At 50.4% G+C, this 22839-nt stretch overlaps 2 protein-coding genes across 2 annotated transcripts in view; both read left to right on the forward strand.

Moving 5' to 3' along the window:
- The first annotated feature begins 471 nt into the window (after nucleotides 1-471).
- On the forward strand, nucleotides 472-9543 carry TSEN54 (tRNA splicing endonuclease subunit 54). The gene is made up of 11 exons (XM_032199891.1): nucleotides 472-511; nucleotides 602-763; nucleotides 1174-1237; nucleotides 1382-1465; nucleotides 3242-3340; nucleotides 3594-3646; nucleotides 4000-4098; nucleotides 5238-5872; nucleotides 6415-6475; nucleotides 7068-7184; nucleotides 8255-9543. The coding sequence occupies exons 1-11, from the start codon at nucleotides 483-485 to the stop codon at nucleotides 8412-8414; spliced, it is 1563 nt and encodes a 520-aa protein (XP_032055782.1). The 5' UTR covers nucleotides 472-482; the 3' UTR covers nucleotides 8415-9543.
- A 1761-nt stretch (nucleotides 9544-11304) lies between these two features.
- LLGL2 (LLGL scribble cell polarity complex component 2) overlaps nucleotides 11305-22839 on the forward strand; it is a 33672-nt gene continuing 22137 nt past the window's right edge. The window contains exons 1-2 of the mRNA XM_032199832.1: nucleotides 11305-11375; nucleotides 18902-19009. Of these exons, the coding sequence (XP_032055723.1) occupies nucleotides 18935-19009 (75 nt within the window). The 5' untranslated portion in view covers nucleotides 11305-11375; nucleotides 18902-18934. The remainder of the gene's footprint in view (nucleotides 11376-18901; nucleotides 19010-22839) is intronic.

A 22839-nucleotide genomic window follows, 5' to 3' on the forward strand; every position in this document is an offset into this window, starting at 1 on the left:
TCGGTGGCGGGGGTGATGCGGGGTGCATGGACCCCAGCACGTGCTGCAGTGTGACCGTGGGGCACGGCCTGGGGCTCACGGCCTCTGTGACACAATTTCTGTGCACAACTTGGTACAGAGCACAAAACGCTCCTGTATCCATACTCAGCATGTACATAGCACACGGCTTCAGCGCGTTGCTTCAGCGCAGAGCCCAAGGCATGCTTTGGTGCATGGCGTGCGGGGCGCTGCTCGGGGCACAACTTGGGACGCGGCTCAGTGCACAGCCCCACCACACAGCTCCCGTGCGAGGCGTGCCACAAAGCCCAACGCACAGTAAAGTGCACGGTTTTAGTGTATGGCTTTAGTTTATGGCTCTAGTGCATGGTTTTGGTGCATGGCTTCAGTGCATGGCTCTGGTGCCCGCCGCTCCGCCAGGGGCCGCTGCCCGCTCCCCTCCTCTCCCCTCCCCTGTGCCGGGCGCCGCTTCCCGCTTGGTGCCCATGGAGCCGGGCGGCTCGCGGAGCCTGAGGTACGGGGCGGGCCGGGCCCTGAAGGGGGAGCTGCGGGTAAGGGACCCCCCCGGGGCACCCCCTCAGCGCCCCCCGCTCTCTCCCCGCAGCGAGGCGGAGCTGCCGGAGGCCCGCGGGCGGAGCGGGGCCCCCCGGTACCGCGGCGGCCCGAAGGAGGCCGCGCCCGACGGCTCGGAGGAGCAGGCGGAGAGGCTGCGGCTCTGCCGGGACGAGCAGTGGCGGTGGCTGGCCGAGGAGCGTGTGGAGCGCCTGTGAGTCCGTCTGTGTCCGTCTGTCTGTCTGACTGCTCTTTCTGAGGAGAAATGTCTCCTCATCTCCCACCCGAACCTCCCCTGGCACAACTGGAGGCTGTTCCCTCTGGTCCTGTCACGGTTATCACCTAGGCTACGTGTCTCCAGCAGGCTGCTGCAGCCTGTGGACAGGTGCCTGTGGTGCTGGCTGAAGACATTCTGAACTCCTTGGTGATGATAACACCTCCCCGTGGTACCCTCAGATCCAGAGGACGATGCCTTTCTCGGGCTTTACCCTGTAAAAATGCCACCTGAAGCTTTGCTGCCTTTTGACGCCTTCCTGAGCTTGTTGCGTTGCTAAACCAGGGATTGATTGTGGTTGATTGTAGAACACGCAGATAATAAAGAACCCTAATCTTTAACCTTCACAGGGGAAATCTGGTGAAAGCTGAGTGGAAGCCAGAAAAGGGCATTGTGGAGCTGCAGTCCCCTGCGGTGAGTCTGCTGCAGAGCGTACTCAGTACCTTCGTTTCCTGCTGGCAACTGCAGGCTCCTTATTTTGCTTTTTGAAGTGAGAGGGAGACTGGCTGTCAGCAGAGAGCAGACAAAGCCCATCACGGATTTGTGCTTCTGTTCCAGGGGAAGTTCTGGCACACCATGGGGTTCTCAGAGCGTGGCAAACAGTGCCTGCTGCCCGAGGAGGCTCTGTACCTGCTGGAGTGTGTAAGTAGACTACCCGTGCTTGGGTTTTTCCTGGGTGACTGAAGGAGCTCTAGAAGCTGAACATTTACTCCCCTTTAGACTGAAGTCAGTTAGCATGCGCTGATTGCTGCTGCAGTTTGAGCAGTTAATAAACATCTAGTTCTCGTGAAATTGCCTGTTTGCTGATGGAGGTGCTGGTCTCCAGGCCAGGGGTTTGCATGTTGTACTCTGAGGCAGTCTCTGTGCTGTTGATAGCGTGTGTTCGTTGGATCAGTGGTGAATTTATCCAGATGGTATTGTCTTTAACCCGCTCCTGCATCAAATATGATGGTAGAGACTAGGAGGGTGTTTGGGTGATCTGAATTTCTGTTCCTAAAGCAGTAAGTCTGCTCTTTTGTCAGAAGCATAGGGAGCACGTTCACAAAGTTTTCAACTGAGACTTCTTTCTTTCTTTCTCTGAGGGTGGTGAAAGACAGATGCTGATATATCAGTTATTTTACCAAAGTCTGCCCTGGTCTGGGAAAACTCGGCGTTCTGGGAATTTCTGAAAACCAGATCAAACCATTATCTGTGGTTGGCAGGAGTTAATTGGAATAAAAGATATGATACTGAGAAATCCTTTTCCTCAGAACTGGTATACTGTTAATTAGGACGTCGGGGACTGGTCAGTACCTTCTCTGTCCTAAGTTGACTTCCTCCCTTATCTAGGGTGTCATGCATATTTCTGCAAGAACAGGGTTCACAAGTTCATTAACACAGTTTCTCTGTTCTTTAATAAGCTGATGGGAATTAGGGGAACTTTATCCAGCTTGTTAGGGCCACGTACCCGGTATAAATGCCTGTGTTCATGAAAAGCCATGAATGTCCACGACTACAAGTGGAACAGGAAAGTCCTGTGCAGTTCTGATTGTCTGTACAAACGTTAAGTTATCCTTTGGATGTCCAGCAGAATAAATGCTGCTATGGCAGCTGCTGTCTGTGTATCAAGAAAGCCTTTATGAAGTAAGCACAGAACAGCCTTGTGTAAGGGCTGGCGGTATGCAGTGTCTTTTTGTCGAACAAAATCATATCCTCATTGTGATATGCAGCCCTCTGCATCCTTTTAGAATGAAGAATTTCCCACATTAAAATTCTGGACTCTTCCATCCTCCTCTGCGAAGCTTGCTGGCATGGGAAGAGATGATATTAGCAGCCAGTGCTGTACATGCTTTTCATTTGATCTGAGATCCTTGGCGTTGCTGCTTGGCACCTCTTCCCTAGTACACACGACAAAGATATTTAAATGTAGCACAAGGGAGTGAGACCAAGTTACTTTCAGCGCTGCTCTCCTTGCAAAAATGCTGGTTGGATTTCTTTACTGTAGAGACTTTTTTTTTTTCTTTTCACAGCTGTTGTCAGAGGCACAGATGCACCAACCTAAAGGGAGCTTTTTTCCCCCTCAGCAAAACTTAATTAGATTATGGACATCTAATGATATCCATTAAATCCTAATTGCAAATGCAGAGGGTTTTGCCTCTGGCAATTTGACAAGCAATAGATCATAAACAAATTGACAGCAATAAAATCGTTCAGTCAGTTGCTGAGTGCAGAATCCATCCCCACAAAAGACCAGTTAGATGCCTTCAGCCTGTCCCCCTGGAGAGGTGTGTTCTTAGTGCCTTGGCTTTTTTTCCCTTTTATGTGGGGAGGCATGGATATGACGTGAAGGAGGGTGTTGGGGCCAGTGGGAAGAGACCATTGTGACCTTTCGTAGATTTGTTCCCTGGGGTTCTCTAAATGTCACTTTTTGTCCTGCAGGGCTCTGTTCAGCTCTTCTACAGGAATCTGCCCTTGTCGATCCAAGAAGCCTACGAGATGCTGCTGACCCAGGAGGAGATGAGCCTGTCCCATTACCAGGTGTGTTGGGAGGATGAAAGCAGGGAGCCCAGCTGCTGCCATGCGGCCTCTTCCAGGGGCTAAGGGCAGGGAAGGGAAGGGAAAGGAACGGGGGGCATTCTGAGGCTTTTCCCAGATGATTGGTTCCTGTTTCCCTACCTTTTCTTCGGGTCCTAACTGTGGGGGTTTTTCACTCTTCCCGTGCCACACGGTGTTTACCCAGTTGCAGCAGAACTGAAGTAAATTAACCTTCTTTGCTTTCCTTTGCTCCAAGGTTTTCAGCCACTTGAAGCAACTGGGTTATATTGTACTGAGATTCAACCCCAGGTAACCAGCTTTTCCTTTCCGCGCTGCTTTCTCCTTTCTGAAGATCCCGAGCAGCCCTGTGCCCCCTACATGGCTCTAATGGAACAGTAGAGAAGAGGACTCTGACCTTGCATTGCACCTCTTGGGAGAATTAAAGGCTAAAAAGTGGCACTCTACCCTTCCTTGCTCCTCCCTCTTGAGGAGGAGACCGGGGACATGCAATGGGGCATGAATTGAGGACTGTCTTGGTCCTGCTTGTGGATTTCCTGTGCCTGGAAGAAAAGGTTTTTGCTGCTGTGTTCTGGGGGCTGAGCAGAAGGGTAGTTTTGCTACCCTGCCCTGCTCTCAGTCTCTGTGGTGGTGTCTCCTTGCAGTACTGTCCCGTCCCCCTACGAGAGGCAGCTGAACCTGGAAAGTCACTGCAAGAGCTCAGGGAAACACGAGCGCAAAAGGAGGAGGAGTTCCAGCCCTGGGTAAGGATGTGGCCCAGAGCTTTTTGCCGTGCTCTCCCAGCCCTGCTGGCTCAGGATCAGTCATTTTGCTACAGCCTCTTCAGCCCTTCGTGCTGTGGGTGCCCTCCCCAGGCACTGCAGTGCTCTTCCTGAGCTCCTTGCGGCGTGCTCTTGGCACATCTGCACTTCCTGCGGGTCTAATGGGGGCAAGCTGCCACCAGGCTTCACAACTGCAGCGATGAGATGCCAAAATAGAAGGGGAGAGAGGTCTGTGCAGAAGAAAAGTGGCAGATGCCTTCTCTTGTCCTTTTTTAGAGGGAGCACAAGACTCCACAGTGCCCATCGTGCACTTTCATCCTCTTAACGTAGCTTGCTAGGCCTGCACAGCAGAGAGCGTAGATGGATCCCGGTCCTTGCACATGGCCTCTAGAAGTTGCCAAAATGCAGACCAGCTGACATAATTACTAATTTTGATCTTATAATTAGGAGTTTCCAGTAGGTGGCGTCCTCCTTTAAGAAACAAGGAGGAAGAAACAGGTCTGCAACTCCAGTCCTCCTCTTACCGAGGAAATTGGTGCCTAAGGAGCTCTGAAGTTTTAGGAACTGGGAGATAAAACTGCTGCTTTCAGAGCTGCCTCATCTTTCCTGGGAGCCAGGGACTGCGTGCCACACCAGAGTGCTGTCAGACAGGTTTCTGCCAAGCATGTGCTGGTGTCTGAACCCTGCTCAGTTTGGCTGACGTCCATCGTGGTTGCGTGGAGGTGTTTGGGTCAGTAGCTGGGGTGTGGAGGCTGCGGGTGGGTTTTGAACATGTGTCTGCTGGGACTGGGACTCTCCGGGGCACTGAAGGCAAGCCTCGTGCAGGGCTGCTGAGACGCCTCCGCTACCTTTGGCGTTCCCTGCTTGGTTTTGGCCTGCTTTTTTTTTTTTTCCTTCTGCAAGCAGGACCCTCCTTTCAGCCAAGAGGTTCTTGTCAAGGGTTTACAGGCCTGGCTGTGGGCTCCTGCCACCCTTCCTTCAGGCACAGCAGACTGCTTTCTTCCTGTCTGTTCTTCCTTTCTTCCAGACTGCTCTCTTCCATTGGGGGAGGCAGGATTTAAAGAGAATTATGTCCCACCACAAACCCTCCCTGTCTTTTATGCTGCTGCTTCTGTCCTTAGGTCGCTTGAGAAGAAACATAAAGTGTCTGAGGACCTTCCAGAAGCTGAAGGGACCCCCAAAAAAGCTGGAGATGACTGTGGAGATCCCAGCTGCCTTCCCTTGGATGAAAAGCCCTTGTCAGAGCAGCCAAAGGAATTGGATGCTGGCAATGGAGAGGAGCAGTCGAGCCCAGTTCCTCTTGACACAGGACAAAAGAACTCCCTGAGCCCCTCCAGGAGCAGGGCTGGAGACCCCGAGGCAAGCAGCACTGGCACCCGTGCGCCACGCTGGGATTTTACCACCATCATCTTGCCAAATGTGGCCCCAGATCAGCCGTGCACACATCTGCCCTCGCCTGACAGCGGGCTTCTGCCAGAAAATGTGCCAGGGAGGGAAGTTGACGCAGCTTCCTGGTGTAAACGCATCAACCTAAAACAGGAGAAGCTGTCACGGAAGGAGAGGGAGCAGCTGGAGAGGGAAAGCAGGTACAAGAGCAGTGTCAATGCTGACAGGGAGGTGAGGCGCTGCTCCAGCTGGCAGGAGTACAAAGCCCTTTTGAAGCAGAGGAGCCAGCAGAGGGTTTGGAGACGACCGCCGCATCTCTGGGACCAGGCTGTCACCCCGCTTCTGCGGCCAGAGGAAGCGACTTCCACAGGTAGTGGCTGTGGGAACCTGCCGGGGACACACACACACCCTGCCCCTGTTTATGCAACAGCCAAAGAGACGACTTGGGGAAGCTAAATGTCAGTTTAGGGGCAGTGCCTTGAGAAGGAAAACCTCATTACAAGGCCTGGGCAAAGCAGGCCCAGAGGAGCCCAGCCACGGATGGGGGGGAGAGAAGAAAGCTTGTCCTCCTGCCTTTCCGTCTCTTTCTATAGCCCACTCAAGTGCCAGGATAAACAGGGCCTTAGGAGGTCTCCTAATCCGTTCCCCATGTCCTGCTGTACTGCAATCCCTCCTGCTAGGCTGTTAGGCATGTGAAATCGGGGCCAGCAAGATTGCAAAGCAGTTGCAGGGTGTTCTGGGCTGTGCGCTGGGAGGAGATGAGGAAGTTGAGGCCTTTGAAGTAGCCAGTGGTGACTGTGGTGCTGCCAGCCATTGTCGGAGGAGGAAGGCTCGTGGGTGGTGGTGGAGTGCTTGGAGTGCCCTGGGAGAGGAATAGCTGGTCTGATCCTTTCCTGTTCTTTCTCCCTCCAGCTGCGATCCTCCAGCAGATCAGCGTGCTGCAGCCCTCCCACATCCTGGATGGAGCCTCCCGGTTAGTAGCCAGCCAGCCAGCTCGTAGCTGTTCGGGAACGGGGCTGTCCTGTGACCGTCCCTGCGTGTGAGGTCTGTGAGATTTGCGGCAGAAGCTTGGGAGTTGGGGGGCATCCAGAATGTCCGGAGAATCCAGTGCTCTGCTCCGGGGTCCTGCAGATCTGGGTTGGGGCTCAGCTCTGCCTCATCCCTGGGATGTGCTGCTGACCCTGCTGCAGCGAGGGTAAAGCCTGGGCCTTGGGAGTTTTAGTTCTGCTCTTGCCTTAAGGAGTCTGTGTGGTGTTTGCGTGCTGTCCCTGTAGGACAGAGCAGTGCTTTGCTTCTGTGTCTCTTAGTGGTGCTTCTTCCAAATGGTTGCAGGGAGAGGAGAGTGGCAGATGTGGGGCAGGGGCTGGCTCTGGTCTGGCTACAGAACATAGAAGGTCTGGAAAGAAACTGTAGCAGTCCCAGGGTCAGTCCCTTGAGGAGCGAAGCCTTTCACAGGGCCCAAACTAGCCAGGCTTCACAGCTTTTGTTCCTTCTTTCATCTGATTTATCTGCACCATACAATGTTTCAATCCCATAAGTATGTGGATGTGTTCCCTCTTCTGTAGGCTGCAGGAGGACCCAGAGAGCTTGAAGATAAGCTTCAATGTGTACCAACCCGATGCTGTGGCCAAGTTTAAGAAGACAAACCCTGGGAAACCGTACGTCAGGATGTGTGTTCAGAGGTACGCACGGGTCTTATGTGGGGCTTTGAAGCACACAGTAAATCCTAATGATCTGTAAATGACCCAGGATCTTGTGAGCTTTACAGTTCATCAGAGTGCCTCCCTTAGGGTGGTCCTGCCCAGAAATGTTTCTTTTTTTTTTTTTTCTTCCTCTTTTGTTGGAGGTTGTGGCTCACAATTCCTCTATCCCTTGCACTCAGCCCACACTATTTGGTCATATGGTTGCTACTCGTGTCTGTGAGTATTACTGGAGTCAGGAATAAGAAGCCACAGCTGTATTTATGCAACACTCGTGAACCTCAGTTTTCACTGAGCTGAGTTTTGCAGGGACCTGTATGGCAGCTGAATCCTCAGCCAGTGCAGATCCCTGTGGATTTCTGCAGAGATGTACCTCCATGGAGCTCCCTACAGGCTCGGGGCTGTGGGTTTAGCATTTTTATCTTTGTAACTTTAAAATCAATACGAGCAGAGGATAGGTGTCCCCTTTCTTGCTGGCTCCAGAATCTGATACTTAAATTCTGTAGACAGGTACAAAGTTCAGTCCCTGCCTTTTCTAACTTTGATGTGCTAAAACCGTCCCTCCTTCCCTGGCTGCAGCTACAGCAGGCAGAGGAAGGTAATGCAGTTTGACAAAGGTCTGTGTCACGGGCAAGTAGGATGATTCTTGCTGCATAAATATTTCCATTTATGAGCAAACACTGCAGAATTGAAAAGAAGGGAAAAGCAGGTTGGGTTTCGATCCCAGCAACCAAAGATCTTCCAAGGTATTAAGATTGCATTGGATTGGCAGCTGGCCAATAGCCTGGTGAGCCGCATCTAAGCAGCACGGTGTGGAGAATTTTGCAGTTGCCTTTGCTTTTGGCAAAGGATTTGACAGCTCCCCGTTTCCAGCATGCAGCATGCTCTCGGGAGCTCTCAGTGTGCTCAGCAGCTTCCTGCTTTGATTGAAAGGGGCAGGGAGGTTTACAACCAGCTCCTAAGACCAGAAGGAGCTGTTGTGATTGCTGGCCAGGACAGCTTTGTTCTCAAAGCAAGAATATATAAACAAAGGCTATTTTTTCCCTCCGCAGCTTTGAGGAGCAGATCCCATCCCTTCGGGCTTTGAAGCAGGTTACCTATCAGAGCGGGGACGTCCCGGTGGTCTTTGCACTGGTGGAATACGGAGATATTGCCTTCCACTCGCTGAAGGAATTCAAGCTGCCAGTTGATGTTAATCACAGCAGTTACTGATGTTTGCCGAAATGGGAAGAGCTTCACTCAGGGTTTGCTTTCTTGATTAACGAAATATTATGGGAAATAGAGCCTGTGATAACCACCTGGAACTTTGGGTAGTTGACCGTTGTATTTGCTGCTCCAGGCTTCGCACCGTGGGGGATGGCTCTCGCATGACAACAAAATGTACTGCAGACAAGTGCGGGTGGCTTAGCTGGGGCTTTGTGGACTGGCGTACACACTGCTTGTTCCTGTAGGCACTGGTTCTCCAGCTTTCTCATCTTCTGGACCACCAGTCTGCCTTTCTGTGTCAGCTTTGGCTGACCTGTGGATCATTCGAAAGTACTTTAGCGGTGTAAATCCCTTGTCCTGTGCTAAGAGCCACTGTGGCTGGAGTCGCTGAGGTCAGTCAGGGACAGAATAAGCTGATCAGATCAGTGATGGTGTCCTGAGCCTCTGTCGTTCAGTCGCACCAACAGCTATCAGATCCCATTCTGATCTGAAAAAGTAAGAGCCATAAAATTTGTCCCCCTGAGTAAAGTTTCCAGGTACTGGAGAGCAGGATGCTGTGCGTTGCACATGGTTTCATCAGTCAGAGCACAGAAAGCCCCAAAGTATGGCAGATGGCCCCCAGCCTCCTGTTACAGCTGTGCTGAGGTGTATTTTAGCCATCACGCCAGACTGAAGTTACACCACCACTGTTGGTGCACTGTTTGTGGTATCTCAGCAGCGCAGTGCTGCAGCCCCCTGTTTTAACCCCATGTCCTCTCTCCTGGCTGTGGATCCTCGTCTTTATTTCTCAAGTGAGATCCCTGAGTAAAGACAGAAGATAGAAATGAGCCTTCCAGCCCTGTGGCTGTTGTGTTCCAAGCCAGGGGCATCGTTGTGTTCCAGGCCTTATCATGGGAGCCTTCTGCCAGGGTATCCAGGTACCAAATTTGCGTTAGCCTCTATGCAAAAGTGCCGGTGACAGGTGCCAGAAAGTCTGCTCAGCGGGTGCAAGCTTGCTGAGCACAGCTGCGTTCTGTGTCTGGGTTCTTCAGAAGTGTAACAGCAACTGATTTAGATGCATTTTATGTGATAATTTTTTAGTTCTTTTTGGAGACAGGGAGAAGAAGGTTAAGCAATAAAGAAGCCTTTTCCAACAGTGGAAGCTCCTAAGTCTGGTTCTTAATTCCCCTAAAATGTAAGTAACTTTGCAGGGATTCTAGGAAGACTGCTGGGACCCCAACAGCACCATCTGGTGAACGCCTGCTCGTGGCCATAGAGCCGTGAGGCTGCGTAACTCCGTCTGTGCTTGCATCCTGCCTTGTTCCATGGAGGGCAGCAGGACTCAGGGCCTGGCTGATTCTGTCCCCAGGCAGCTCCCGTCAGCACACGATGCCGTGCCATCTTCCTCCTGCACGGTCACAAGTATCATAGCCCAAGGTGGCAGTGAGCTGCTGTAAGCACCGTGCTCGTTCTTGTTTCATTCACATGCCTGTGTTATCAGGTGGAGGAAATCAGCAGGGCTCTGCGAGCTGAGGGGCTGGCAGCTCCTCCCCACCACGCTCTCCCTCCCTCCTGGGAGCTGTGTGTTTGCTCTGATAGTCCTCTTAAAGCCGGTGCTGTTGGCAGTTCCAGTCTGTGCCCTCAGCGTTCTCCCAGACTGTTTTGCAGATTAAAGGCGGTGGGAAGAGAGTTTCTAAGAACAGGCACAGCCAGCAGAGCTCTAGTCTGACCCACGGGGCTCGTGTTTGTCCTAGAATTAGGTCAAACTCCCTCCTGGTGATCTCAATCAGCCTCATCTGTTTATGCCAAGGTGGAATTGTATCGATGAACCCTACAAGAGCCACCCAGTGAGTTTCGCTAGGGCAAAGACTCCCTGATTCAGCACAAAACAATTAGAATTTAATAACTACTGCAGGGAGGATTGAGAAACTGTGGCTGCCTTGCTCAGCACCACAACATCTGACAGTGCCTCCACCAGGATGGGATTGTGATGCAGACTGATACCACTGCTTCGCTTTGGCCCACGATGTGGATCAACTGGATGTTGCAAGACGATGACAGAAGCGAGGACCTTCATTTAAAAACTTCACCTTTTGGAAGCTGGGCTGGAACCCGGCCCTTATCGGGGCAATTCCAAGCTCTGCAGGGATTGCAAAGGCTTCAGCCAGCCGAGGCACCGACACGTTACCACGATTCCTTGCCCAGCTCCCGTTCCCTTGCAATAGGAGGCAGGCTGGCAGCAGCAGGGCAGTGTGAGGAGCTAACGGCTGTGCTGCTCCTCACAGCTGAGGCTTCCCCTCTCCGGTGAGGCTTCCCACCTCCCGTTTTTGCAGCGAGGAGGGGAGGAACCTTCATCGTGACAATGGGCTGGAGCCTTCGCGGGGCTCGGGGCTGGGCTGGAGCCTCCCCTGGGCCTGGCGCTGGGCTCCTGCTCCTCGGGGGGCCGGAGGCTGCCCGGGGCCGGAGGCAGGGGCCGTGTCCCGGCCGGGCAGGGGCTCCCCGTGCCCGCCCCGCTGTGCGCGGAGCCCCGCGGGGGAACGGGACCGGGTCCGGGACCGGGTCCGGAGCTGCCGAAGGGCGGGGCCAGCCCCTCAGGCCCCGCCCCCAGCCCGGCTGCGCGGCCGCCCATAGGGCGGTGACTGCGCGGCCGCTCTCTGATTGGCTGGGAGCGAGCCGAGCGCTCAATTACCCCTGACCGCGCCGGATGAAAGGGAGGCGAGGCCGCCGCTCTCTCTCATTTGCATGAGAAGCCACGCCCCTGGGGCTCTATTTACATACGGAGCCACGCCCCCGGGGCGCGACTTGCACACGGAGCCACGCCCGGGGAGGCGATTTGAATACGAAGCCCCGCCCATATGGGGCGTGGCTTGCGCGCGGAGCCCCGCCCCGCCGCACCCCTCCCGGAGCTGCCCCGGGGAGGCCGCAGCCGAGCGGCAGCGATCGTGGAGCGGAGCGAGGCCGGGGCGGCCCCGGCTCCAGGCCCCGCAGGTGAGCGCCGGGAATGGGACGGGAGCCCCGGGGGAGCCCCGGGGACGTGGGAAGGTCCCGGGGGGGGGTCCCCGAGCCGTGCCCGCCGCCCCTGCCGGGTTCCGGCGGTTCCCCGGGGCTTTGCTCCCGGTTCGCTCCCGGGGCTGGGAGGCGCTCCCCGAGCCCTGGGCTCCCCGGGGTGCCCGGCCCCCTCCTGGCTGCCCCTCTGCAGCTCCCCGCAGCCACCTCCGTGGGGAGCGCCCCGGGATGCAACGAGCGTGGCTCGCCCCTAAAAGTTCAGGTGCTGGGGTTGGGGTTCGGGGTTTGCGGGGTTTTGTTGTTTGCTTTTTCTTTTTCCTTTTTTTTTTTTTTTTTTTTTTTTTTTTTTTTTATTATTTTATTCTCGAGCCGGGTTTGTTTGCCCTGGCCGGAGCGCGCAGCTGGGGAGTGCTGCACGGGAGCTTTACATCCTGGGATTTTCTTGGAGGTTGCTCCTGGGGCCGCTCGCCCCAAACTTCCTGGTTCAGCCCTTGGCGCCACTTGGGTCGCGGCCCGGGGCTCCTGCCTGGGTGCTGGGCCCTGCCTGGGGGCTGCTGGCCAAGGCTGGTGGAGGGAAGCTGCCCGACTGCCTCCTTGAGAGCTGCGACTGCTTGGGAACCGTCCCGGAGCAGCACATCCACAGCCTGACCCTCGTCCTGCCGTGGGAAGGATCCCTGCCCGCAGCCGGCTCTTGTAGGGCTCCACCTGCTCCAGCAGGCTCCGAGCAGAAGTCATGAATAAGATTTGCCGTGTGTCCTTTGGGATGTGCTTCTATCTTCCTCCAAATTCCTGCCACTACTAGATACACGATCACTTCTTTTTTCCTTCCCCAAGATGTAAGAGCTTGCTGGGCAAGTGGGCTGGTTCCTGCTAACCAGCTGTGAGCAGGTGAAACGAGAAGGGGAGGCGAGTTGTTTAGCCTTGGCTCGGGTTGCCTGCAGTTGTGGCACTGGAACAAAGGGGTTGCTGACATCTCGCCTCCTGGAGGTGAGGCTTAACCTTGGCTTTGGAGGAAGGTTTGAGTGTTTGTGTGCAGTGCTCTCACTGGAGCAGAGCGGCTGAGGCAGGCGCGCGGCTCTGTGTTTCTGCAGCGGTGCAGGGCTGTGTGCTCACGTGAGGATAACGATAAGATGGGGAGAGAGCTGAGATAATACAAGTTGTTCCTTGTAACGTGTTACGTGGTGGGGAATGCTGCTCTTTGTAGTCATCTGAGAGCACTTCAGCCGACTGGAATATCTTGCTTTACCGAGTCCTAGGCGAAGCTGAATGCCCAAAGCAGGCTGCCTGGTGATTTTACCTTTGATTTTGGAAGCTGGTGCTTCTGGCAAGCAGAATGCAAAGCCGTGGTACGTCCCAAGGCTTCTCTGTGCATCCCGACACGTTCCTTGGAAGGGCAGCCTGGCCCGTGGAGGGGGCAAAGATGATCCATGCAAGTAGCGAGCTGCTTGTAGTTCTGCTCAGTGCCGTTTGTAACTACTCGGAGGGCTCCAGTTAGGTTATGGTATTGGAAAAGGAGAGAAGTTCTCAAATGTCTTCGTAGGGTGGTGCTGAGGAACATCATCTTTTATTTGGATTTGCACAAATTGCATCTGCTCTAATTCCTTCCTGAAGAGAACTATTGGGGGAACTGAATCATTTCAGAGAATCCTACAGCTTCCAGTTCTCTTCTGGTACAGTAAGGCAGTTATTACCGTGACTTGCGCTTGGGAGAGGCGTGGGTATTTTCCTGACTGACGCTGTGGCTCGAGAGATGTTAGAATAAGAGGATTTAAACGTGTAAGTAATGCAGTTAGTACACGGCAATAAGAGTGTGTGATACTGCTAGTAGCCTGATCTTTATTTACAATTATTTATCAAAGGAGGGGCTGGCAGTGGCTGAAGGTTTGATTTCTGTGCAGAAATTCCATGGAAGCACCAATTCTCATCTGAAAGTTGCTTCCAGACGGATCTTGCTGCATTGCTTTAAAAAGAAAAGGCTTTTGTGACTTTCCCTATCGACTCACCGTGCTTTGTGTGTACACTGCCGTCTGAATCACGCTTCTTAGCGGAACTATACAAAGAGTTCTGCATTACGTACAGTAACGTTGTCCAGTGCAAAGACTTGGTCCTGCTCTCGCAGCTTTGTGCTGTCATGCTCCCATGACAAGGAGAACACAGCAGGAGTCATCATGACACACGGGGCTCGCACAATTAGTAAATTTATTGCAAGTGGGCGGTCGCTGCTAACTCCAAACACAAAGCTGCAGAAGTAAAGGAACTTGTCTGATTTCTCTGATTGGCTCTCTGTTATTTTACAAGAGTTCTTGGTGCATCCAGCTCTGGTCTTTTATTTGATGTTTTCTGCACTGGTGTTGACACCGTCTGTTCAGTTGCTCGTTGAGGTTAAAAATAAATCCTTTTTATGGGAAGATCTTTCAGCTTACCTCTGTTACTGCCTGACTAACGTGTGCAGGTTGGATGTGAACGCTCCCCTGTTCCTATAAAGCTGCAGGTGCTGGGGTGCCAGCAGGTGCTCAGCAGTCGCATCGTGCTTGGGAGATGTGTGCGGGGCCTCGCTGAACTCCAGGAATCCTGCAGGTTCTCTGATGAGCATCAGCCCGGAGAAGCCTTATCCCAGGACAGGAGATGGTATCTCACCCTTCCAAGCTTTCCGCCTACTGCAACTGCTCCTTCCCTTGCTCTAGCTCTTCTTGGCTTGGGCTTTATTCGTTAGCAACTGTTGTGATAGCACGTTACAGCCAAGCGAGATTATAGAGATGAGCTTCACAGTGACAGCCCGATTAAAAATTAGGTGGGGATTGTTTCACTGATTTCAATCGAAGTGTTCTAAAACTTGTTATTTCACAGAAAGTCACGTCTTAAGAGTTTGATGGTTCCTGTAAGCATTGAACTCGATAACACAAGTATTTAAATGGTGCTTTGATCATTATTTTGTTGTTGTTAGCACCAGCAGAACTGGTACTAAGGAACAGTTTTTTTCCTGTGAAATCGATCCAGCCTCTGTTTTGTTACTGTTGGTAACAGGAACAAGGGCAGGCTCCTGGGTGCAGGGAGGAAGCCTGCTTCAGATGATGCCATGGCGGTGACTGTTTGTTATAGGAGCACTGAATGCTTGCAGTTCAAACAAGGCTTTTTGATAAGGACTCTTATTTTAGCAGGGTTGATAAAGTATTGTCAGGTGCTTAGGCAGAAGTTTTCCCTTCAAGGGTCTGTAAGCAGGAAGGGGCGATGAGGATGGATAGAACAAAAACCAGGAGACCTGAAGCGTGGAAGGAATCCAGGAATACTCAAGATGCTTGATGACGTTTTGCAGAGAAAGCTGTTGGATTTATCCCATTGAACACCTGTTCAAATTGAATACCTAGGAAGCTTACAAACGGTCATTTGCAACTGTCCTGTGTGAGCAAAACAAACTCAGTATAGGTATGGCTTTGTTGCAGGGTTAGCTTGGGACTGTATCCGTATTTAATACTGTCTACATAAGAAAAATAGAGCTTCCTCAGCTTGTAAGGTTGGATTTGCTTGCATGATTGGGACTTGGAGCATTGGTTCTGTTACACTTCTATCTGGATCTTTCACTGTCATGAGAGGGCATAAGCAGAAATCGCAGAACTTTTTTACAAAGGGCAATTCCCCCCAGCCTGGTTGATGGAGAAAATCCAGAGCGTCTCAGCAAGCTGTGCATGCACACCAAGACGCATGGCCAAGCACAAAAGCACTGAAGGCAAGGCAAAATGTGGAGCTCAGTGATGGGATTGCTAACACAGAGCAGTGAGCAACAATTACTGCCTGTCCTAGGAAGAGGCGTTTTGTCTTCTCTTGGGTATGGATCTGGTGTGAGACCTGGCACGAGAACTTGCCATAAATCTCAACATCTGAAATGAACCGAGCTCCGCAAGGAAGCCAGAGTGAAATCTGGTTTTGATGTTAGCTGCTCTGTCTGATTGGAAACAGGATCGTCTTGCAACTTGTGCTTTCATTGCCTTTCTGTACGAGTAGTGAAGAGCATTTATTTTGTGGCTGGATCTAATCAAAGGAGGTGAAGAAGGGTACCTCGTCATCTTTAGCTGAGCGTTCTGGTACCAGAGCCACAGAAGCTCAATGTACAGCACACTTCGAGCTTTGCTGTCAGGTGACCGTGTGCCGAATGTGAGCAAAATTGGGATTGACTCAGCCTTGGGCTATTGTATTGAGGTCAGGCTGTTTAGAGGTAACACCTTAGAAGAGAACATTGCATATAGTTTCTGGTACAAGGCTGATCTTTGAAAGCCTAAAGAGTTGTTTCCCTGGAAAATAAGAGTATGAGGTACACGCAGACCTGGCATGGCTTCAGAGGCTACTGGAGAATTCCTCTCTGGCTACTGGTAGCCACAGCTGCTGCCGTATGGCTGCAAGTGCTGACTGGCAGATAACTGCGGAGCACATGGGGCTGGAGTTTTATGTAAGCCACCAAAGGTGTGTGGGAGAGAAACTGGTCTGCTAATATGCAAATGTGCATCTGGAAGATAAGATTATACAGCCTGTGGAATCTTTCTGTTTTGACCAAAATTGGAAAAAGTGCTTGTTTATTGTATTAAAGGGAAGGTTCTCCTCCTTGATGGGAGCCTTGTGACCTCCTGCTAGCAATTCCCGTGGCAGCCGGTGCTGCAGTGGGTGCCTTTCTTTTTGCTGTCCCTTCCCAGCCCTTCTTGCTCTTCTTGAAAACTGCTTTTCCTCTCGTTTCCTCGCATCTCCTTCCATCCCGTGGCACTTATTTCTCTGGTCAGGCATGAAGCCCTGATACAAGTCAATGAGAGGTGACTCCTGTAGCACGCCCTCTCTCATCCTACTGGCCACGTCGGCGTGCCAGGATGACGTTCCTCCGAGTGAGTTACTGTTTCGTTCTGTGAACTGCGATGCTCCTTAGCCAGTCGAGCAAGTTGTTGTGGGCTGGAGCGTGAATGTTAGAGCTCTTGCATAAGCAGGTTAAAACAGCATGCTTCTAGATGCAATTAATATTTTGGGCTAAAACATTTTAGCAGGGTGTTAAATATAAAGTGGTGACTCTCAAATCAAGCCCACTCTGCCTACGTTGCTGCTAACTGCAAGCTTGTCTCTGCTTTGGAGTTGAGGAGATCTTCTCTGAAGTCAGGAGCACAATTAGCAGAGTTTCTCTGTGGGTTTGCCCAGTTTAACAGGTCCGGGATATTGATTGACAGTGGGAAAGGGTGCGTCTCTTTGGCACTTTCCTTGCCTCGTCTGGCTAAGGGCAAACTGTGTTATACATGGGTGTGATATGCTCTCCCTGCATAGCACAGCGGCTTGTCACTGCTCTGTAGCTTTTGCTAGCTTCCAGTAAACAGAGCTTTGTGTAAAGATGTCCCTCTTTCGCTTGGGAACGTCTGGTGAAAGTTTGTTCCAGAAGACACGTAGTCTGATGCATCTTCAAAAAATTCAGTTCAGGTACCTAACTCATCATAGAAAGATGTGTTTTCCAAGCAAGATATCCTTTTCTTCTTCCTCTTTTTTAGGGAATCCCTTGCTATTTGTGTTTCTGTGCATATTCCTCACCCCAGCTTGAGCTGATGGCACTGTTCACTGCCAGCTGCCTGCCTCAGAGCCACTTTCTCAGCGCTGAGTGGAGATGCTGATGCTTCTAGGTGGGGACTCTGTGACTCAGGCGTGTTCCTTGGTGCTCATGCGATCTCCTGGTCCTCCAAACCTAGACTGCCTTTCGGTCCTCTTGGCGAGCTCTGGGCAGCACTGAGGAGGTGGCTGGAGATTTTGGAGAGTGGGCAGGAAGCGTAAAGGGAAGCAATGCAATAAGGAGTACAGCTCCTAGCTCGGGGAGTTTCTCAAGGGATTTGTCAAAATATGGGTACAGAGCACTCTAATTTTTTCCATTTGTTGCTCTTTCATGGCTCTTAAGGCCTTGCTAGAAACCATTCAAAAAACAATTCAAGCTCTCAGTAATGGCTGGCTGAGTTATTAACCAGAGACCCCTTGTTACTGGTAGGAGTGCAGCCACCTTGTGGTTTGCCAGCTCTGCAGCCCACACCTGTGCAGAGGGGCTGTGAGAGCTGTGTTCCCTCAAGCACCCGTCCAGCTCCTTGGTTTGAATCAAGGGCCCAAGGCTCTCTGTTGCTTTGACAGTCCCGTTGGTGCTCCTGGTCCCTCTTTTCCCCTTGGGACACCAAGCCTTCTGCCCCGCTCCCTGCCTTGTGTCCACGTACCTTCTGGTGGCTTACTGTGGGCTGTCTCTGCTGATTCCTCACTGCTCCTCAAAAGTTCTGGCTCCCACCATGCATGTGTTAATTGTGTGTGGAGTAGCTGCTAAATTACTTTAGCTTCTGGCCCTATGAATTAAAGAAACGGACTGGAGTGTCCAGTAACAGCTTCACGAACAGCCGAGCTGCCTGGGCACTGGAAACTTGTGAAGGGCAGGCAGGAGCACTGCTCCCAAGGTAAGTTGTCAGGATGAGATCCAAGCCTTTGCTCTTGGGTTGGTAGAGCTTAGCACTGCTGCAGGGGTCAGATAGGAGAAAGGATTTCCTGAGCTGCACACAGTATGAGGCTGTGGCCAGGTACAGAATCACAGAATTTCTAGGTTGGAAGAGACCTCAAGATCATCGAGTCCAACCTCTGACCTAACACTAACAGTCCCCACTAAACCATTTCCCTAAGCTCTACATCTAAACATCTTTTAAAGACTTCCAGGGATGGTGACTCCACCACTTCCCTGGGCAGCCTGTTCCAGTGTCTAACAACCCTTTCGGTGAAGAAGTTCTTCCTAAGATCCAACCTAAAACTCCCCCTGGGCGATTGCTGGATCGCAAGCCAGGCCGCCTAATCTGTCCTGCGTGGATCCTGCTGCTGTTGGGAGAGGCGAGGCGGGGAGGTACGCTGAAAGGCTGGTGCTTCTCGCTGCACATTGAACTGCAGGTGCAGGATTTCCTTCCCCTGCCCCCACCTTGAGCAGGGGAGTTAGGCTTGATATTTTACAGAAGCAGGTTAATAATTAATGGAGCTGCCCTGCAGGCAGCACTGCACCCTTTCTGCCGTACCCATGGAGTGAGCTGAAAATGCAATTCTTTCTCTTTGTAGCTCAGTAGCCAGAGGGTTACCTGGGGTGAAAACTGATACTGGTCAGTAATGCTGCGAGCCTGGGAGCTTACCTTTCGATTGGGTTGGTCTAAATGTTTAAGCAACTGCTGCAGTTTTGCTTTCCTCTTTGAATAAGGCCAGCTAAAGTGATCACAAAATGGCAGAGTGTAAAAAGTCTTCCAAAATCCCCTTGGATTACCTGTTCTGGTGTGCCTCCACGGTGTGAGAGTGGAGAGGTGTGAGGACGTCCTGCCACCAGAGATGAGGTGGTGTCAGGTGTTAGTTACCCTATAGCTGTGTTGTCGCCTCCTGCTCTGTCTTATTTGTGTTACCTGCTAAATGAAAACAAATAACCTCCTTCTGCTTGCTGCTCTTCTCAAGCTGCTTTTGTTTATGTGGCTGTGCTTTTTTTTTTTTCTTGTTAGGATTTTTGGTGCCAAGATATCACAGCGGGGAAAATGAGAAGGTTCTTAAGACCCGGACATGATCCAGTAAGAGAGAGGCTCAAGCGCGACCTTTTCCAGTTTAACAAGGTACAGTGCTATCCTCAAACTTCAAGGGATGCGTGTATGAGGCAAAACTACCCAGAGCCATTGCATGGTGCACAGGGAAGGAAAAACTACTTGAGTGTGGGTGGAAAAGTTAAATTTAGGAGAGGTGGTTTGTTCTAGCTTTCAGTACTGTATTTTTTTTTTCCCCTCTGTTCCTGAGTAGTTTTCTTTAAGCCCATGAGCATATTCTCAATCCTTGCTTTAATTTTTTATAAAAAGGATATTGTCATGCTGTTGAGTGGCACTTGCTGAAAGAAGAGATCTTTGTGCCACCTTTCTATACTCTGAGTGTTGTGCACTTCATCCTGCTATGCACTGTGACTATACATGTTGTAGGCAGTCTTTGCAGATCACTGTGAAAGTAAATATTTTTCTCAAGGTACACAAATAAGGCACAGTTTGTGATGCAACTGAAGCCAGAGTTCTTTGATCATGATTATACTTGGGGTTTATAAGTACACTCTGTTTTCAAATGTGAATTTAAGTCTGGTAAAGATGTGGGAACACTTAAGGCAGCATAATGGCCATTAATAATGAACTTGCTATTATCTTTGTCTGATTCTGTATCTGTTTTTTTGCCTTCTTTCCATGAAGAGGAAACAACAATGGTTGTGCTAGCTATCCAGCACTCTGTGTGTTTTCTTTTGAGCCCTGGCCAGCAGCATGGTGCTTTCATCTTTGTAAATGCTTAATATTAATTCATTGTTAGGCTAATGGCTACTTACAAAAACCTTCATTGGGTATCAGGAATATATTTGTAGGTTTTGTATTTCCAAAGCTTACATGGAAATTTACTGAAAAGTATAATGGATAAATGAAGTCAGCCTAGGAAATAATCTCCTTGACTCATTAAAATCCTAGTGCAGCTATATACTTAGAGTGGGACTTTTGGATATTTCAGATGAATGATTTGAGGTAACTTGGTACTAAAATTCCTAGCATCGATTCCTAGCACACCCACCTCCCACTGGGGAGACGAAAGGAACTCAGGACTGCTTCAGACCTGTTTTCTGTTTGCCACCGTGAGGGAATGCTTGTGCAGATGCAGCAGAAATGTTGGTGAATGAAAAATCAATATTGAGTTGCTTACATTTATTTGAATACAATGTCAGCTTTGGAAGACATCCCGGGGATAGGTCAGAATATATTCCTTGAAGAAAACCTTTGCTCTTTTGGGGATGTCTCTTCCTTGAATGAGCCTCTCTCTTATGAGAATGGCTACGTTTTACCTCCCAGAGACGGACTAATTTGGATGATGCAAAACAGAGTTGAAAGAAATAGCTTTTGCAGCAGAGGGAAACTTCCGAACATTAGGACTCGGCATCAGGATTTGTGACTCCATCTGATTCAGTCCTGAAGGTAAAAGTGGCATCCTGTTTCTCGGGAGGCGACTACTTTGGACACTTGCTAGTGATTTACCCTCATTAACAGCTTGGTGATTAAAGGCTTTGAGAAACACATTTGCACTTTTAAGCCAAACTAACTTGTTTTTTTCTACCAGGAATTGGAAAATGAATGAACCAATGGTTTTACATTACCCCAGAACCTTTTACATCATACCTTTTTCTTACATAAAGTTTTTTCAAGTCTTGTGTCCAATTCCAGTATTTCTAGAGATAATGGATCCTTTGAAAGTCTACCCTTTGATACAACAAGCAGCTACTCACAGCTAGGCAGGCTGAGAAAACCTGGGAAAGTCAGGTCTTGATTCTGACCTGTTGAAGGCTGTGGCTTCAAGGAGACAAAAATCCTAGAGTGCTTTCTGTGCCAACACTGTCCTTGTTTAATGTGCTAGTAAAAACAGTGTGCTGGTGAGCAAGTTTTTTAACATTTATTTGAGGCCTTTGAAACAATTTTGCTTAAGAACCTGCTTGGGAAATACTTTGTGGGGCTGTGATGTTGCTGATCAGAGAAATTGCACGGGACACTTGCACCTCTTCAGTCTGACTGCCTGTGATGCTGCCAGGGACTCCGTGGAAGGTTGGTACCTGTAAAGTACCAGGGGTTGCCCACCTGATTTTGTTGCTTCTACAAGTTCAGTATGACTGCATAATGCCACATGAGTTTGGCATTAATGTAGTGGACTGTGTTTGGCCATCCTGACCTAGTGATGGATTTAAATTAAATAAAAAAAAAAAAGTGTTTGATTAATTTGGGGGTGGATTTCTTAGGTTATTGCCTCAAGTTTCAATAGCTGCAGTCTTTTCATTGCTCCCTTCTTACATCTCTATTCCATATAGGAGGCGGGCCAGATGGTTCTAAAGACCTGACTGATCACTGGGCTAGCTCTTCAGATTTTCCCCAGGATTGTGTTTGTTTCAACAAACACCTTCCTAAATTCTGCCAGTCACTTAGCTTTGCATATGTTTCTCTGTATGACTAAGAACTTCCCCTACTTGTGTGTACCTGTTGGAAGAATCTGTTTTTAGCTCAGTGGATAGAATGAAGAATAAGGTATGTGCACTTGGCAGTCTCCTTCTTGAAGTTTATCCTGCTTTTGGAAGTAGTATTTGGATGCCTTTGGCTCAGCGCAAGCCCTGCAGAACAGACATGTTCAGGCTGGCACTGTCAGACTAGATGATGGGTAACACACAGGTGAACCAGCCTGTCTTACAGCTGAATGTTACCAAACTGGGATCATTGTGTTTAATTTATGGTTTTGTTTTTTCCCCTCTTTTCAGTCTTCCTAACTCTGTGCTAATGGTATGATGGATAGCTTACCTTAAATACTGAATTAGTGTCTATGCAAACTAGCTTTAACACATGCTGGCTGCATTGTTTCTTCAAAAGGCTCCTTAACAAAGGTGCAGGGTTTGTATTGCCTGTGGTTGGTTTGTCTCTGCTTTGTCATAAAACAATCTGACGGGAGAAGTGGTGAGAAATGAAAGGAGGAAGAGAGCACTGAATTTCATCTGCACAGCTTTAGTGTGGGCTAGGAACAACTGTTAAGTTTGGCCACGTTTCTCCTGCAGTAAATATGACTGACACGAAGCTTTTCTGTTAATGCTGCTGACATGGGGCTTGCTTTTACCGAGTCTGACAAATCTGTAGTTTGAGGAAAATGAAAATGAAAGCTCCTACCTTTCCTCAGACAAACAAAGGCTCTTTTGAGCAGGAGGGCACGCTTTGCCACTCCAGGCTCTCGTTTCAGCTCTGCTGAAAGGCTCCATTGTAACCTCCCTGCCTGCTCCCCCCCTCGCTCCCCCTGGCTGGGTTTACCTGCTGAGCAGGTGAAAGGCTCTGATGATGAAAGCTGTGCGAGAGGGGAGGAAATGAGGTCAGCGAATGGCTGACTTGATGTGATTTAGCAAAGAAAAAAGCTGGGTCCTGGATGTAAATAAGTGCAAGCTCTGGGTAATAAGTACAGTGACTGTGAATGCCTGGCCCTGGTGGTGTCATACAGCCAAAAAGCCACCCCGGTGCCCTTCTTGCCCTGCTGTGGGATTTAAAAACAAACGACAGGAGAGGGGAGATATCTTCAATTCTGTCTTATGGGCATCTTGGCTGAAGATTCGAGGCTATCAGAAACCATTAGGATGTTTATTTTACTGCACAAGCAGTTGTGTAACAGGCTGGGGTTGTACTGATCCTCTCTTCTTCTGCTCCTCCTGCATGTGGACTGTTTTTTGCAGAGGCCATCTGTTACTAGCAGTGTACTCCTGGTTGTAAGAGGTAGTGCAGCGTTTGCAAATTTGTGCATGGGCTCGGGAGGAGGGGTACATCAAATTTTCTTTTAAAGAATAATCTGGGCATAAAATTGCCATCCTATGGGTAGGACTGAATGGTTTTGCAGTTCTCTGTCAAGCAGTCTG

The sequence above is a fragment of the Aythya fuligula genome, chromosome 18 (assembly GCF_009819795.1).
Source record: "Aythya fuligula isolate bAytFul2 chromosome 18, bAytFul2.pri, whole genome shotgun sequence".
Classification (NCBI taxonomy): domain Eukaryota; kingdom Metazoa; phylum Chordata; class Aves; order Anseriformes; family Anatidae; genus Aythya; species Aythya fuligula.